General features: G+C 42.9%; 1 protein-coding gene across 16 annotated transcripts in view; it reads left to right on the top strand.

Annotated features, from left to right (window-relative positions):
• nbeaa (neurobeachin a) overlaps positions 1 to 16,902 on the top strand; it is a 280,982-nt gene that overhangs the window by 182,863 nt on the left and 81,217 nt on the right. For all 16 annotated transcript variants that reach the window (XM_037547319.1, XM_037547326.1, XM_037547327.1 and 13 more), the window contains exons 14-18: positions 1,499 to 1,578; positions 3,187 to 3,249; positions 5,507 to 5,604; positions 6,880 to 6,972; positions 13,120 to 13,228. In XM_037547319.1, coding sequence (XP_037403216.1) covers positions 1,499 to 1,578; positions 3,187 to 3,249; positions 5,507 to 5,604; positions 6,880 to 6,972; positions 13,120 to 13,228 — 443 coding nt within the window. The remainder of the gene's footprint in view (positions 1 to 1,498; positions 1,579 to 3,186; positions 3,250 to 5,506; positions 5,605 to 6,879; positions 6,973 to 13,119; positions 13,229 to 16,902) is intronic.

The following is a 16,902-nucleotide window of genomic DNA, read 5'->3' as shown; positions in this document are numbered from 1 at the left end:
TTTACTGAACATCAGATCAAATAAAGTCCAGTTCGGTCAGATTTCAACAACATTTACTGTCAGTTTCCTCTTTTTAGATCACGTCATGTGGAATAACTTCCCTCTGACTCACTTTCTTCTCTGACTGCTGTTTCTCTCCTCGACCCTCCCCTGTGTGGCGTCACTCACTCGAGTCTCAGAGCTCATCGTAATGCACTGATCTGATTGGCTGGGTAGCGTCACGTGTGATAATTACAGTGCATGTGATTGGTCTGTGAGTCTCTGGCTGCTAAAGCTACCATAAAAGCTTATTAAAACAGGACCACCCCATCAAAATTCAGTCATTCTCTATAGTGTATTGGTTGTAGGTTCAGGTCCGCATAGGACAGCATCTGGGTCTGGACTCGGCTATTAGTGACCTCTGCTATAAAGCAGTAAGGGGTCCCCTGAGTTGCTCAGGCAGAGAGATGTTGACTGAAATGTAGATGAAGGCCACAAATACTGACTGCCGTTGACTGAAAGCTCATAACTCAGGACAGACTGAATAAACAGTGCTGATAGAGGTAGATGAGAAATCTTCACCCTGCGTGATCTTATAAACCAGACATTTAAACGCAGTGTAAAGCGGTATTTTATGTACAGTTGTAAGCAGAATTTGGGCTCCTCTGGTCAGAGGCATGTTTTGCTGATCCTTGTTTCAACATATTTTCCACAGAAAACGCACTTTTGCACAATACTAATTATTTTTCTTCGCTTGTGAATTTTTTACGGCTTCTGACGGATCATTCTCCGGAGCTGGTTTAAAGCCGGAGTTGAAAACACGTTTCAGGCCTTTAACTGACTTTGAATGACCCTATAGCTTAATTCTTAATGCTAATTAAGCTTAATTATTAAGCTTAATGCTTATTCTATTAAAATAAATGATTAAACATTCAAAAGTCACAGGACACCGTTTTATTTATAGTGAGGCTGCATCCCTGACCCTCATGACCACATGGTTCCCATTCCTTTGAAGTAAATGAACCCCTGAGTCTGAAGACCAACATAGTTTGGTTGATCTTTAGTTACATAAATGCTTTTGTGTGTTTTTAATGAAGAACATTCTAATTTTATGTGTGTACAGAGCTGTGTTTGGTAGTCGTGCACTGGCTAGCGTTTTGCTCAAAATCAGTGTTACTGCAGTGCTGAGAATGACCCACCATCCAAACAGTACCTGCTCTGTGAGGGTCCATGGGGGTCCTGACCACTGAAGAACAGGGTAACAGAGTATCAGAGAAACAGATGGACTACAGTCTGTAACTGTAGAACTACAGAGAGCAGCTATACAGTAAGTGGAGCTGATAAAGTGGACAGTGAGCGCAGAAACGAGGAGGTGGTCAGAACGTTACGCCTGGTCAGTGTATATTGGTCTTGTTTGTATAAGGGTGTATAAGGGTGTCTCTGAATAGTCTGAATTTTATGAAACCTGTGCTTTTGGCTCCGCTTTGTGTAACCTGCATGAAATCGCTGTGTTTTACAGATGGTCCACGCCCCACACAGAAGGAGATCATCTCCCTTCGCGCCTTCATGCTCCTCTTCCTCAAACAGCTTATTCTCAAGGTGAGCACACCCTCTGCTTAATTCGATGGACTGGATATAGAAGCATGAGCTGCATGAGCCGCATAAACATCACTAGATAGTTTCCCACATAATAACCAGCTACCGGAGAGGAAACCGAGATCATTCCGTTAACGCGGTGATACAACGTCACTTTAATTAACATGCCATTCTGGCGTTCCCAGCTCAGTGTTAGTGGCGCAGGTGACCCTCCTCTACAGGCTGTGGAGAAACGGCGACCTTGTTCTGCGTGTTTGGAGGTTGTCATCTGCGCAGTCTCTCAATTATTCATATGGATGCTGCTTTTATATGAGAATGATGGGATCATAAATAAATGGGCAGTTTTCATATGGAGGCAGCCAGAAGACGTGTAGAGCTTTTATTTTGCACGGAGCTGTTTATCCTCGTTCCTCTCTGAGATTTGATGGGTTTTTCTGTGAAGCAGTCATACAGAAATTAGTTCATTTGTTTTTGTGTTGTTCGAAACGATGAAAACACTCAGCTAGTCGGCGGGCCGGCACGCAGAGGGAATCGCATTATGGATCATCGCTCAGGAGAAGTGTGTGTGCGTGAGCTTCAGAGAGAAATGTCACATGGACACAGTGTTCTTGCTTTAGGCTTTTGTCTTGTCTGGGAAAAGCATGATGCGGTTGCTAAGCAGCGTCCTTTATTCGTTTAACCGCTGCCTTTTTGCTTTTTTGCTCCTGCCATTTTCTGCCTCCCCCTCGCTCTCTTGGTTTGCGTCCAGATGTTAGATGCATTAGTGACCTGCGTGAGTGGCCCCGGTTTGTTGCCCAGACACATTCTCTCACTAATCAGATTAGTTAAGACATGCACATGAAGCAGGCAGGTATTCGCAGTGTCACTAATTGGACGTTACTTTTTGAGCTTAAGTGTTTTTGCACATTCTGATTTAACGCTTATGGCCTAACATTTCCATTGATCACAGTCTGTCTACGAACAAAGCTTCAACACGTTCAGACCGCAGGTAAATGTGGCCCAAAGCTGATTTTGTTGTTTGGTTGTTCAGGTTATCTTTTGCCAAAAGAGACATTATCACCAGACGTGTGGTCTGATCTTCAGAGTCGGACCGAATCAGACTGAGCCGTAAAACTGAGCCAATATCAGGTTCAGCTCAGTTTGGTCAGTTTGTCCAGATCAGTATTAATGTTGTTTTGTTCTAGCCGGTCTGTAAAGCTTCTTACAGCCCGTTTAGTTTGGCGAATGGTGTTGGGTTCATTTCTGGCTGATTCCAGGTTGTTCAGCTGTTCTTCTGTCACAGCTCCCGACTGAAAAGCTGCTCAGTGGTGACGACAGTTTGGGAATTTAGCGTCGTCTCGTCTTCAGAGTCGGACCAAATCGGCTGTCGGTCAGATGTGATCTTAACAGCGTCCGTTTTCTGTTTGTGGCAAAGTAAGAAGTAAAAACGTTCAGATGGCGAGCGTCTCCTACAGCTGTCAGTTGTTGCTTAGCAACGGCATCTCAGTGGACTGATGGTGTTTGTGAGAAACCTGTGATGTTCTGGTGAAATAACAGCACAGTTAGACGCCTCTCATCCAATCGGCTCGCGTAACCTGAACTGACTGTTGTATAAACTTATATATTTTTCAGGACCGAGGTGTGAAAGAGGATGAACTGCAGAGCATTTTGAACTACCTGTTGACCATGCATGAGGTAAATAAATCTCACTATACACTCCGGGCTCAGTCATTTAGGAAGGCTAGACTGCAGGCTCACTGGTTTTATTTCACTGCATTTAAAATAACAAATATTTTGGCAGAGAAGTCCAGTCAGCACCTTGGCAACCACCTGAGATACAATAGCAACAGCCTAACAGCAACTTAGCAGTCACCTTGGACACTACAGCAATTCCCTAGTAAATACTTTGTATACCATAGCAATGGCCTAGCAACACCTTAGCAACCACCTGAGATTCCATAGCAGTTGCCTGGCAGCACCTTAGCAGCCACAAAGGATTCCATAACAGTGGCCTAGCAATTTCTTAGCAACCACCTGGAATACAAAAGCAGCAGCCTAGCACCATCTTTGCAACCATCAGGGGTTCCATACCAATGGCTTAATAACAGCTTAGCAACCACCAGAGATACCATAGCAATGGCCTAGCAACAGCTTAGCAACCACCAGAGATACCATAGCAACAGCCTAGCAACACCTTTGCAAGCACCTGGGATACAGTTGCAACAGCCTTACAGCACGTTAACAACCAGCTGGGATACCAGAGCAATGGCCTATCAACACCTTACCAACCATCTAGGATACAGTAGCAGCAGCCTAACAGTGCCTTAGCATCCACCTTGGATACCATAGCAATGGCCTATCAACACCTTGGCAACCATCTGGGATACAGTAGCAACAGACTAACAGCACGTTAACAACCACCTCTATACCATAGCAATTGCCTAGCAATGACCTGGGATACCATTGCAGAGGCCTGGCAGCACGTTAACAACCACCTAGGATATCATAACAGTGGCCTAGCAATGCCTTAAAGACCACCTGGGGCACCATAGAAACAGCCTAGCAATGTTTTAGTAATCATCTTAACAAGTAGCTGTAATCCTGTAGCAGCTTCATAGCAACTACCTGGAATTACTGTATGAATCCAGAAGCTATCAGAAACATTTAAACCATTAATTCAGTCAAGCCAGTTTAGTTTGTCCACAAACCCTCTCACTCTAGTTCAGACATGCAGTTCAGATGGTGCTAATAGACGAGTTATTAACCTTTAGTTAAGTAAAGAATCGTCAGATCAAACATTGGCTGATCAGCTGTTTTTGAGGGAAAAATTCTGTGAACTATTCCTTCACATTAAGCCAAGTAAGGAGTCCATTAGTTCCGTATGTGGGCTATATTGTACAGGGTGCTGTGGGTCCTTATAGATGTGATCTTAGCAGTTCTAAACTGCACCGGTCAGGCATAACACTCTGACCACCTCCTTGTTTCTACGCTCACTGTCCACTTCATCAGCTCCACTTACTGTATAGCTGCACTCTGTAGTTCTACAGTTACAGACTGTAGTCCATCTGTTTCTCTGATACTCTGTTACCCTGTTCTTCAGTGGTCAGGACCCCCATGGACCCTCACAGAGCAGGTACTGTTTGGGTGGTGGGTCATTCTCAGCACTGCAGTAACACTGACATGGTGGTGGTGTGTTAGTGTGTGTTGCGCTGGTCTGAGTGGATCAGAGTTTTTAAACACCTCAGTGTTGCTTCTGGACTGAGAATAGTCCACCAACCAAAAATATCCAGCCAGCAGCGTCCTGTGGGCAGCGTCCTGTGACCACTGATGAAGGACTAGAGGATGACCAACGCAGACTGTGCAGCAGCAGATGAGCTGTTGTCCCTGACTTTACATCTACAAGGTGGACCGACGATGTAGGAGTGTCTAATAGAGTGGACAGTGAGTGGACACAGTGTTTAAAAACTCCAGCAGCACTGCTGTGTCTGATCCACTCATACCAGCGCAACACACACTAACACACCACGTCAGTGTTACTGCAGTGCTGAGAATGACCCAACACCCAAACAGTACCTGCTCTGTGAGGGTCCATGGGGGTCCTGACCACTGAAGAACAGGGTAACAGAGTATCAGAGAAACAGATGGACTACAGTCTGTAACTGTAGAACTACAGAGTGCAGCTATACAGTAAGTGGAGCTGATAAAGTGGACAGTGAGCGGAGAAACGAGGAGGTGGTCATGATGTTACGCCTGATCAGTGTGTGTTAAATGCAGTGGAATCGTTTGATGTAAAGGGCAAAACATATCCTGAGATGTTATGTAATGCCCCCTTCTCTGGTGATATTAATATCTTCAGAATGATCTCCAGAGATATTAATAGCTCTCTGCTGTAGCGCTCGGTCTGCATCTCTCTCCTCATCTCTCTCATCTCTCTCATCTCCTGCCTCTGTAGGATGAGAACATCCATGACGTTCTTCAGCTTCTGGTGGCTCTCATGTCCGAGCACCCGGCCTCCATGATCCCGGCCTTCGACCAGAGGAATGGAATACGGTGAGTCCTGAGGGACACACGTACGCGCCTGCTGTGCTTACATAACTGAAGTAGATTCGACCTGTCATGACCACGTCAGTCACATTGCCCTCGCGCCCCCTGCTCACTGCCACTGCTTCACCTCCCTGCGTTCAATAGAAGCTCATGCCTTCTGGACATTCGTACACCAAAGCTAATGGATTTTCTCATTTAAATATCCCCACAGATCAGACATTTGTGTGCAGAGCATTAAAAAAAGCTACAATTATTTCCCCCTGAATAGTGATTGACTGTGTGTGGGATTGTGGGATTGTGGGATTGTGGGATTGTCAAAGGGCCTAAAAGCATGGAAAGCTCAATTTTCAAAGCTTTTCAGAGCAAATCGTTCTTCCCGTAGTCCATAAATGGAAACGAAGCTCCAGAAACGACCCGTTTTAGACACCGTGCATGCGTTATGTTGTACTATACTGTATAGATACAGTCGTATGCCGAAGTTTGGGTGCCGTATCTTGTTGATTTTCTGAATGAACCAAAGTTTGCAGTCTTCACACTTCTGCACATTTTAATGTAACAGTTTAAGTGCTGTTTATCTGCTGAGGCCTGTGCGAAAGTTCTCACGTTCTCTTATGCTTCCTTTTATTCTTCACAGTATGTTAAACAAATGAAAATAAAGTGTGCACTAAATGTTTAACGTGATTTCTGTGGAGGACGTGTGACGTATTCACACAGAAAATCAGCAGAACATGTCATTTGACCAGGGGTGCGAAAACATGTGCAAGGTGTGTGTGTGTGTGTGTGTGTGTGTGTGTGTGTGTGTGTGTGTGTATGTACACTATACACATCGCTGCTGTCGGAAGAAAACCTTGTATCTCCATATCTGTTCTTTTTCAGTTTTTGGCATAATCTGAAAATCCCTCTTGCTCTTATTATCATGTGCAAATTTCCTGAAGAATGGATCAAAAGAAACGGCCCAAATCCTCTGGTTCCATTGACTTCCATTAAAAGTAGAGTAGGTTTTTTCCTTTTTCTGTAAAGTTGTCGTTTTGGAGATACGAGGTTTTCTTCCGATATTCATGTTGAATGAGGTATGTATTATTATTATTATTATTAGTAGTAGTATTAATTTAATTACTTTTGCACCACATAGGGCAGCCAATCAGAACACTGGTCAATTACATATCAACCTTAAAGGCACAGTAACAGAGAAGCTGGAAAACGGTCATAATAACTGAATTAGGACTTGGACGTTAATGCAAAAGAACCGTATCATGTGAAGCTCTCGTTCTCTCTCATCAGGGTCATCTACAAGCTCCTGGCCTCGAAGAGTGAGAGCATTCGAGTCCAGGCGCTCAAAGTCCTCGGCTACTTCCTGAAACATCTAGGACACAAGTGAGTTTCCTCAGATCGTGACATCCTCGTTTATTATTTGTTTATTTAGTTTATGTTGGTAACAAGCTCAAGCAGTTTTTCTCCAAGGGAGAAATTAATGCTGTTCTTGAAAAAATGCAGATGTCACGCCCTACTTTCATCCCAGTTATGGAAAGTCCAGAACTCCAGAAATGTTCCAAATCCATAATGTTTTATCCTTTGTGCATTTTTGTCCCGGAGTCTTACTGAATCCTCTGAATGAGGTTTTAGCATCAAAATAGAAATTGTGCTACATACATGCTACAATCAAGCAGACGGTGCTGCGCCCTGAGATGCGGTAACGTGGAAGTAAATTAATTACTACTATTAAACTTTTTGTTTTACAGCAGCAGCTACTCAGACTGCGGCCAACTACTGGCAAAGCAGCGTAACAACCACATTTAGGCTGCGTTCACGCAGCAGGTAAAAGAGGCCTGAATCTGATTGTTTTGTTTGTCTGTTGATCATCAGATGATCTTTTAAATGTGGTCTGTATGCGACAGTCTGAACAGATCAGCTCCTAAACCGACCCGCAAAAGAACGGAGCGTCACGGCTCATCCAGAGGTAAACAATCACAACCGCCAACGAACGCCAGCCGCTCCCGGAGGATCAGCTTCATCTTCACCAGCATCACAGGAGCCATCATGAAGCTTCACTGACTGACAGCTGGGCTCATCACCCAGAACGTGTCCGAGCTTCTTCGGTTCTCATCCTCGGATTCTTTAAACTTCGCTTTCAGTCTTTTAACTGTTCTTTGACGCTGCGGCCTCGTTCTCCTGCGGCCACCTTCAGACATTTCTCTAGAAATCTACTCGAACACGGAGCGTTTTGGATCAGTCTCTAATATTTTGTACAGAAACATCACCCCAAATATTCGAGTCTCAGCAGCGTGAAACTATGACGAATGAGGAGTCGGATTGACATGAAATTCGCATGAATTCCGACCCGGCTGTTCAGACTGACTCGCACTCCTACAGATTAGAAACGCATCGGATGTCAGTGCCGCATATGAGAGCGTCTCAAATCAGAATCGAAAATGTCAGATTCAGTGTGTTTATCTGTTCAGACACACAGACGCACACCTGTGTCACAGATGAAGAGAAAGATGGGATTTGGGCCGCTTTGACCCGCTGTGTGGACAAAGCCTCAGCAAAGCTGGCTGGTTTGTGTGGGCTGTCATGTGTTCAGCAAGCAGCAGTGGTAACTTTCATATTATAACTCGGATAATCCAGTGACATTCAGAGGAGAAATGTACGTACAGCAAAACGTATCCGCTTTAGGACATTAGTCCACCACGGGACAGCTTGGTGGAATTTTTTGGAATGGCCTCGCTCTCTCTGGGCGGGTAGGATGGGCCCTCCTTCTCCCCGCATCACTCAGCATGATGTTTACAGCGCAGACGTCTCTTAGCTGACGTAACAGATGTATCACTTATGTTGAAGTCTGGACTCTGGGGTGGTCAGTCCATTGGTCTGAGAACACCAGCTGCTTCTTTGCTTGACGAACAAATTTTCCTTCTTATTCCATTTCCTTTTATCACTACTAGCCTCCTGACAGCTACACATCCTTTCAGACCCACAGCGCCGAGTTATTCTCTCACAGTGGAAGGATGGACAGATACACCTGTGGATGTTTTCAGATCTAAAGCTTGATTTTCGGTCAGAGATAAAAGCTTTAGGTACTTTTTGCGTGGTGGTAAAAGGTTTGGTGGTCTTCCAGGTTTTGCATGGTTGTTAGAGGTTTTTCTCGGTAACGTCTCGCTGCTGTTAGAACAACATTTTTCAGTTTCTGACGTGATTTGAAAACACCTGTATGCTCTTTATATTGTGAGTAAATTTCCTGATGAATAGACCAAAAGAAACGGCCCAAAATGACTTGGAAAAAATTCTGGTTCCATTGACTTCCATTAAACGTGAAGTAGGTGTTTTCCTTCTCCTGCAAAGTCACCGTGTTGGGGATACGAGGTTTTGATCTGATGACAGCGGTGTTTTACTTTGGCGTTCTCCTTCCTTATGCAGTTGGGCCATCTTTCATCTATTATCCTCAAAAATATCTCCTAAAAATGATTAACTCCTACTTAACATTTTGGAAATTAAGTAAATGAAGGGTGGTCTCTAACTTTTGCACAGCTCTGTATTTGTGAACAGGATAAGAAAGTCAGGCTTTCTAATAAAGGGATGGGGCTGGTCAGGGAGTGGGTGCTCTGCGGCTCACGGGGACGATTGAACACAGCCAGTTGTAGCAGAATAATCAGTCTGACGGAGCCTGGATCTGCTACGGCTACACTACATGCTGGAGAAATGAGTTCTGAGGAAGGCGTCCATCATTATTTAAGCTCCTGAAGTAGAAAAATATCCAGCCTGTGCTTCTTTCCATTCATTGTGGTAAGTAGGGAACGACCTCAAATAGGAGGGAGATGACGGTAATGATTCCGCTGATCCTGTAATCTTGGTAATCTTGTGAAAGTGAACTGAGGGCTGATGAGACTGTAGTGTTGTTAACAGCAAACGGTCTCAGTGAGGCTGAGAGCCGCTCGGTCCTCGGTGAACAGTCTCCGTCTCGGAGGCAGAGGACAGTTCTGCAGGCGCTGATGCCGAAATGACGTGTCTGTCACTCTGTCAGTGTGTGAGACTCTGTGTGTGCGTTTATATGTTTGTCTCTGCATGTGTGTGTTATGGCTGATCAGTACAGTTGTATGCATAAGTTTGACCCCTCCTGGTCACATTACTATCATTATTATTATTATTTTTAATATTATTATTTCTTTTTGCGACGTGTCGTCTCCAGAGAACTAAAGGACAGTCCACTTTATCAGCTCCACTTACTGTATAGCTGCACTCTGTAGTTCTACAGTTACAGACTGTAGTCCATCTGTTTCTCTGTTACCCTGTTCTTCAGTGGTCAGGACCCCCATGGACCCTCACAGAGCAGGTACTGTTTGGGTGTTGGGTCATTCTCAGCACTGCAGTAACACTGACGTGGTGGTGGTGTGTTAGTGTGTGTTGTGCTGGTCTGAGTGGATCAGACACAGCAGTGCTGCTGGAGTTTTTAAACACCTCAGTGTCGCTGCTGGACTGAGAATAGTCCACCAACCAAAAATATAATACCGACAAGGTAGGAGTGTCTAATAGAGTGGACAGTGAGTGGACACAGTGTTTAAATAACCCAGCTGCACTGCTGTGTCTGATCCACTCGTACTAGTGCAACACAACGGATGTAGTGAATAACGTTGGCTGTCTTGTAACAGCAGCGTATGTCAAGGTCTGGGATGTGTTAGACAGTTGGTTCTTGTTGACGTGTTGGTTGTAGAACACCTGTGCGACTCTGTTAAGGGCCAAATTGTTCTGGACAGATGAACCTCACTACCTTCCGACAGGGTATATAATGATGATTACAGCAGGAATGTGTCACAACACACAGTGCATTGTGCTGCATAAGTGGCTGCGAAGCCACAGACTGGTCAGAGTGACCATGTTTACCCCTGTCCACCATCAAAAGTGCCTGCAGAGAGCACTGGACCTTGGAGCATTGGAAGCGATGGTACCAGGATCCGCTTTAGGAAGAGGACAGTCCGGTGGGGGGCGTGTGATGCTCTGGATAGTGTTCTGCTGGGAAGCCCTGGGTCTGGGCATGCGGACGTCAGGTTGATGCGTCTCCTACCTAAACATTATTACGGATTGGGTACACCTCTTCATGGAAACTGTGTTCCCCAGTGGCAGTGGCCTTTCCCAGCAGGATGATGCAGACTGCCACACTGCACACACTGTTTTGGGATGATTTGAGGAACATGGGGATGAGTTCACAGTGTTGCCTTGACCTCCAAACTCCCCTCTTGTCAGTCTGACTGAGGATCTGTGGAGTGTGCTGGACCAGAAAGTCCAGTCCAATCGGCTCCACCTCATAACTTAAAGGACTTGAAGGTTCTGCTGCTGAAGACTCGGTGCCACATACCACAGATCACCTTCAGAGGTTTATTATGTTTTTCCAGTAATTAATAGAAATTATGCACTAATGTTTACAGTTTGGCATGTTTTAATTGTTTAATCACTTAGAAAGTCATTAAAAGGTGTAAGTTGACTGGAGCGTTTGCAGACAGCTGTGTGTGTGTGTGTGTGTGTGTGTGTGTGTGTGTGTGTGTATATTCAAGTTTTCCTTAAAACACATAACCACGCTCATTACTCAGTCCATCAAGTGGTCAGAAAACGTGTAACGTCATTTCTAATACAGTCAGTGTCACTTTAATTAAGACGAGCATCTAAAAGTAGGCTTTCATGCTTAAACACTACTGTCCCAGAGGAAGACATACACAGCTAGCAACATCACACCACACGGTGCGAGAGTCTGCTATTTTAGGATACATCAGGATTTAATCAGATTCACTCTTTTTTTTCCCTCCTCAATCCAGACCAGTGTTTCTACACCCAGATACCGAGACAGGGTTTCAAACCTGTCCAGTTTCTTATACACCTGCAGTGGCGTCTCTACATTAGGGACCAGTGGGGCCTGGCCCACCAGATGTTGCTGTGGAGCAGAGCATGACATGAGCAATAATTCAGTATAACAACTATATACAGTACCGTGCGAAAGAATTATATATATATATATAGTATAATAAACAGTGATGTTCTGGATGTTAGTGTGTTTGTTTACCCATCTCCAAGCCGCTCCTCGAGGAAGCCCAGCATTATATGTAGTTATAAAGCAGCTCCTGGTTTGACCAATCAGTGCTCAGTAAATTGAGCTCATGATGTAATTGATGATATTAACGAGTCTCTGTGGCGGCTGTGAAGGTGTCCAGGAAAAATATGGAGCCAAGAAATTCTTGTTACTGTTTATTGTTTTTCTGTTTATCTGAATTATGAATACGACTTTATTCTAATGTATATTGGGATAAACTCACTGCTGAGGTAAATCATTAAATAAATAAATAAATAAATAAAATAATTAGTTTGCTTAGATGCCTAAAACCTTTGCACGGTACAGTGTGTATATATTTGTCTTTGTAACAAACAATGTTGGGCGTTCTTTTGGTGATCGTGGGGCTCGTCAGCGCTCGCCAAACGAAGCGAGCAGTTAAAAACACTCCATGCATTCCATAACCAGCTCTGGGGCCCGATCACGCTGGCCCCAAGCTGAGAGCGGCCAATAAAACATGATAAATTTACATACGCTCAGACGTTTAGTAGCGTTGTTTACTATATGGACATCACTACACAGCTAGCCATAGTTCCTCAGCTGTGGTAGCCACTCATAACAGCGAGGCAATATAATGTGGGAAAATGTAATAAATACATTTTCCAGCCATTAGAGCAGAAATTAGAGATTAAACGTTTGGGACACACCAGCACGTTCAGTCTGGAAAGGACCAAAACTGCTCCTTCAGTCCAGAGGGGTTCAGAAGAGAAACATGGCTGACTGTGAGTGCAGCTAAAATTTCCTGCCCTGTTGTGTTGTTGGGTGTGTCCAGTGTGGCACAGTGGTCCAGCAGTAACGATCGCTGTGTATTTGTAACGCGATGCTGTATAACCAGGTTCTGTGAGATCTAATGCTGCTATCGTATTCCTGTCTCCACTTCCACCAACTCCTACACCGTTACGTGAATGTGTGAATGTGTGAATTTCATTGATGGAGTGCGTTTGTGTGTAGTTTTATTGACACGTCGCTGCTGCCCCAGTTTATTGTGCCCCACCAGGCTTTCTGTGTCAGAGACAGCATTGCATACCTGTGTTCCCCTGAGTGCTTTATATTGTGCTGCTGGGATCCTCTATGTTTGGGGTCTTTTGAGGAGGGCTTTAGATAATTGGATGGGTTTGGGTCTGGATATGTGTATGTGTGTGTGTGTGTCTGTGTTGCTCACCATGTATGTGTGTGTGTGAGTGTGTGAGGTGCCCTTGAGCACTGCACTGTCACTAACAGTCATGTCAACCTGCCAGTTCAATGTATCTTTTCATTGATCTTAATGGTGTGAAGGACTGTGTGCTGAGATTGGAATGGATGGTAAGTTCTGCTTTCCTGCACATCTGCAATTACACACAGCTGGCCATGACTCTCAACATGCTTGTATTTCTCTCTCTCTCTGTGTGTGTGTGTGTGTGTGTGTGTGTGTGTGTGTGTGTGTGACACTGCAGGAGGAAAGTGGAGATCATGCACACACACAGCCTCTTCACGTTGCTGGGCGAGAGATTAATGATGCACACCAACACCGTGACAGTCACTACCTACAACACGCTTTATGAGGTATGCAGCCATCTCTCACACACACACACACACACTCAGCAGTCCACCAACAGACACCTCCACTATCCTCTCACTAAGACTTCATAGTGTTCACTTCCTAAACAGAATCTAAATTGTTTGATAGTGTGTTAATGACACTTAATAACTAATAATCTAATTATTAATTGTAGCTTGTAAAAAATGATTTTCTTCAGAAATCTGAACTCTTAAATTATATATAGTCAAATGACTTTGGTGTTTGGACACCTGGTAAATTTGCATGTTTTGTTGGTAAAAGTAAAGTAAAAATAAGTCAGCGTAATAATAACTTCCCCTACTGGAATAATAAACATTTTAATGTGCTGAATTTAGCGTTCGGGTGTGGGGGAGACCAAAAACGTACATTTTTATGTTAACTCAGAATATAAATAGACGTTATGCACTAAAGTTTACAGAGAAATCACATTTAAATTTGTAAAAGATGTTCACTTATTTTCACTTTTCACTTATGTTTACTTACTACTGTAGCTTCAAGTATTAGACGTTTACTAGATTGAATGAAAAAAATTCAGAATTAGAAATAAAAATATAATAATTGTCCTGCTTACATCACACGTAAATATAGTAACTTATGAAAAACATTTACAGTGTCTTAATCATTTTTATGTCAGTAAGTACATAGTTAATCATTGACCACTTAGTCTCCAGGGTATGTTTGGGTGTGTCCATCTGAATTTTCATGTAAGGCAAGTTACTCAGTAACTGCATGAAATAAATGTACATTTTAATTTTACTTATTTATATATTTATTTATTTATTGTAAAAGTCTGTAAAAATTATCAGAACGTGTGTTTTATGATCTCCACGTCACTACATGCTTACAATTTACTGCTGAAAGCCAAAAATCTCCGCCGCTCTTTGTGTTGTTTTCTTTTTTTTTTTTTAAACCTGTCATGTCTGGCCATTTTTGCAATCGGAATGGTAATCCGAATGTACTGATGTACCAAACATATTTGTTTTCACAAGAAAAAGCTCTATAGGTTACTAAAGCCTATTCTTGTTAAAGTTTTTATTTTATTTGTTTGGCCAGGCCTGACAGGCAATAAAAAAGAGGACAGGAAAGAAAGAGAAGAAGGGAGGAGAGAGAAAAAAAAAATAATAATAATAATAATAATAAATCATAATAATGATAATTAAGTAAGTAAATAAATAGAAAAAATAATAATAATAATAATAAAAAAAGAGAAAAAACAAATAAAATAAGTAAATAAACAGACAACTAAATAAAAATAAATAGATAAATAAGTAAGTTAAAAAAAAATAAATAAATAAATAATTAAAAAAATAAAAAGAAAAAAAAAAAAAGAAAAAAAAGGAGGGGAAAAAAACAATTATACAGATATACATACATATACATATTCACATATACATATACATATATACACCCAGACATAATTCTACTATTTGCTGCTACATACATACACATGTTTACATATCTATACATATGCCTCTATACATATACACCCACCCACCACACACAATTCTACTGTTTGCAGCAATGTGTATATGTGTTGTTTTCTAAAAGTGATGTTTCCAGAGCAGATCACTGAAGAGACGCCGTCTGTTTATAGTTTAGAGCCCAGATTTGGGGAAAAACGGGTCGACTTTCAGTAGAAAAACAAACTGAGTTCAGCTTCTTTTATTATAAGGGTTTAAAATGACATCACCGTCTATTAGACTGGAGAGAAGAGCTACAGCCTCACACGACGCCCAGCTTCTGAATGGAGCTCATGGAGTATGAACATTATGGAGAACATGAACAAGAGCGGTTTGGAACCACCGGTGGTCCCGAGGAGCTGAAGAGGTTAAAATTGTAGAATTGTGTATTATTAATACACAAGGAGGAATTTTATAATTATTAACTAACATTAGATTATGATAATTTATAGGGTCTGTTATAATGAAGCATTGCCCATATTTCCATTCTGAAAGTGGTAATTTTTCCCTGCACTGTTCTCTCACATAGTATAAACACTGCCAGTGGATAATGAGACTCTCTTTCTAAGGGGTTGCATCAGTTATTGTTTTGTTTTGGGTTATTTTCTATTTCTGTGCCTGGTGTTGGTGCTTATTGCAAGTCAAAGCTTGCCCACCACCCCATCCCCTCTCTCAGCACATGCACCCATGCTCTACCACTAACACATGTCCAGTCTGGAGTGCATTGTCTACGTTTGGCCTGTTATCAGCTATGCTGTAGACCCTTCAGTGCTAGAAGAAGACATCAGACAGGCCCTGAGGTCATTGCCCAAAAATAGAGCCACAAGTCAATAACACTGTAGTGGAAACATCTCAAGATTCTGAAGCTGATCTGAATTAAACTGTTGCCCAAATGATGCCAGCAGATCTGGAAAAGTGCTCAGTAACTGGCAGACTGGAAAAGGTCAATTCTAGTACCAAAGAAAAGAGACCAGGAAGAATGTGGAAAGCCCCTCTAGCAAAGTCTGTCCACTCTGTGTCCATCTTGGCTTCTGTCTCTTTGACCAACCCTAAGCTGGCCATCACATCACTGTTTAAATTGCTGAAATCAGCCCAAAAATCACTGGTACTTTGTACTGTTCGACTCAAAACACGCACAACAACAACAAAACAGCACAAAAACGATGCAGTTAAAATAAGAATCTCTGATTTGTTCGTTCTCTCGAACCTTTCTTAACTCAAAACAATCCAAAGAAATGACTTTTAATGTTTTGGCTGACCAGCTTAATTGTTTTTGGTAAATATGAACAAATTTTGAATTTGATGCCTGCAACACATTTTAAAAACGTCTTAGGACAGAGACAAAATAAGATTAAAACGTTTATGGAATATTTAAGTTACACCGTTTTGAAACATTCCACAATAAACAGGTGAGTTGGTAACAGGTGAGGGTATCATGAGTGGATATAGAAGGAGCATCCACCAAACCAAACCATAACAAAGTGGAAGCGATTGGGAACGACAGCAACTCAGCCACGAAGTGGTCGGCCACGTAAAATGACAGAGCGGTCAGCGGATGCTGAGGGGCATAGTGCGCAGAGGTCACCGACTTTCTGCAGAGTCAATCACTACAGACCTCCAAACTTCATGTGGCCTTCAGATCAGCTCAAGAACAGCGTAGAGAGCTTCATGGAATGGGTTTCCATGGCCGAGTAGCTGCATCCAAGCCTTACATCACCGAGCGCAATGCAAAGCGTGGAATGCAGTGGTGTAAAGCGCCACCACTGGACTCTAGAGCAGTGGAGACGTGTTCTCTGGAGTGACCAATCACGCTTCTCCATCTGGAAATCCAGTGGACGAGTTGGGATGAATTAGAGCGGAGACTGTGAGCCAGACCTTCTCGTCCAACATCAGTGTCTGACCTCACAAATGTGCTTCTGGAAGAACGGCCAAAAATTCCCATAAACACTCCTAACCCTTGTGGAAAGCCTTCCTAGAAGAGCTGAAGCTGTTACAGCTGCAAAGGGTGGGCCGACATCATATTAAACCCTATGGATTAAGAATGGGACGTCACTCAAGTTCATATGCGTGTGAAGCCAGACGACCGAATACTTTTGGTAATATAGTGTTTGACACATCATGAAGAGGAAAATCACAATGATGAATGTGGACTTGTTGAGAAGCTGAGGTCCTTTATCAAGCATGAATGGGAACAATCC

This window comes from Pygocentrus nattereri, chromosome 18, assembly GCF_015220715.1.
Source record: "Pygocentrus nattereri isolate fPygNat1 chromosome 18, fPygNat1.pri, whole genome shotgun sequence".
In the NCBI taxonomy this organism is placed as follows: Eukaryota; Metazoa; Chordata; class Actinopteri; order Characiformes; family Serrasalmidae; genus Pygocentrus; species Pygocentrus nattereri.
Note: the sequence above shows the minus strand (reverse complement) of the source record. Positions and strands in the feature narration are given on the sequence as shown.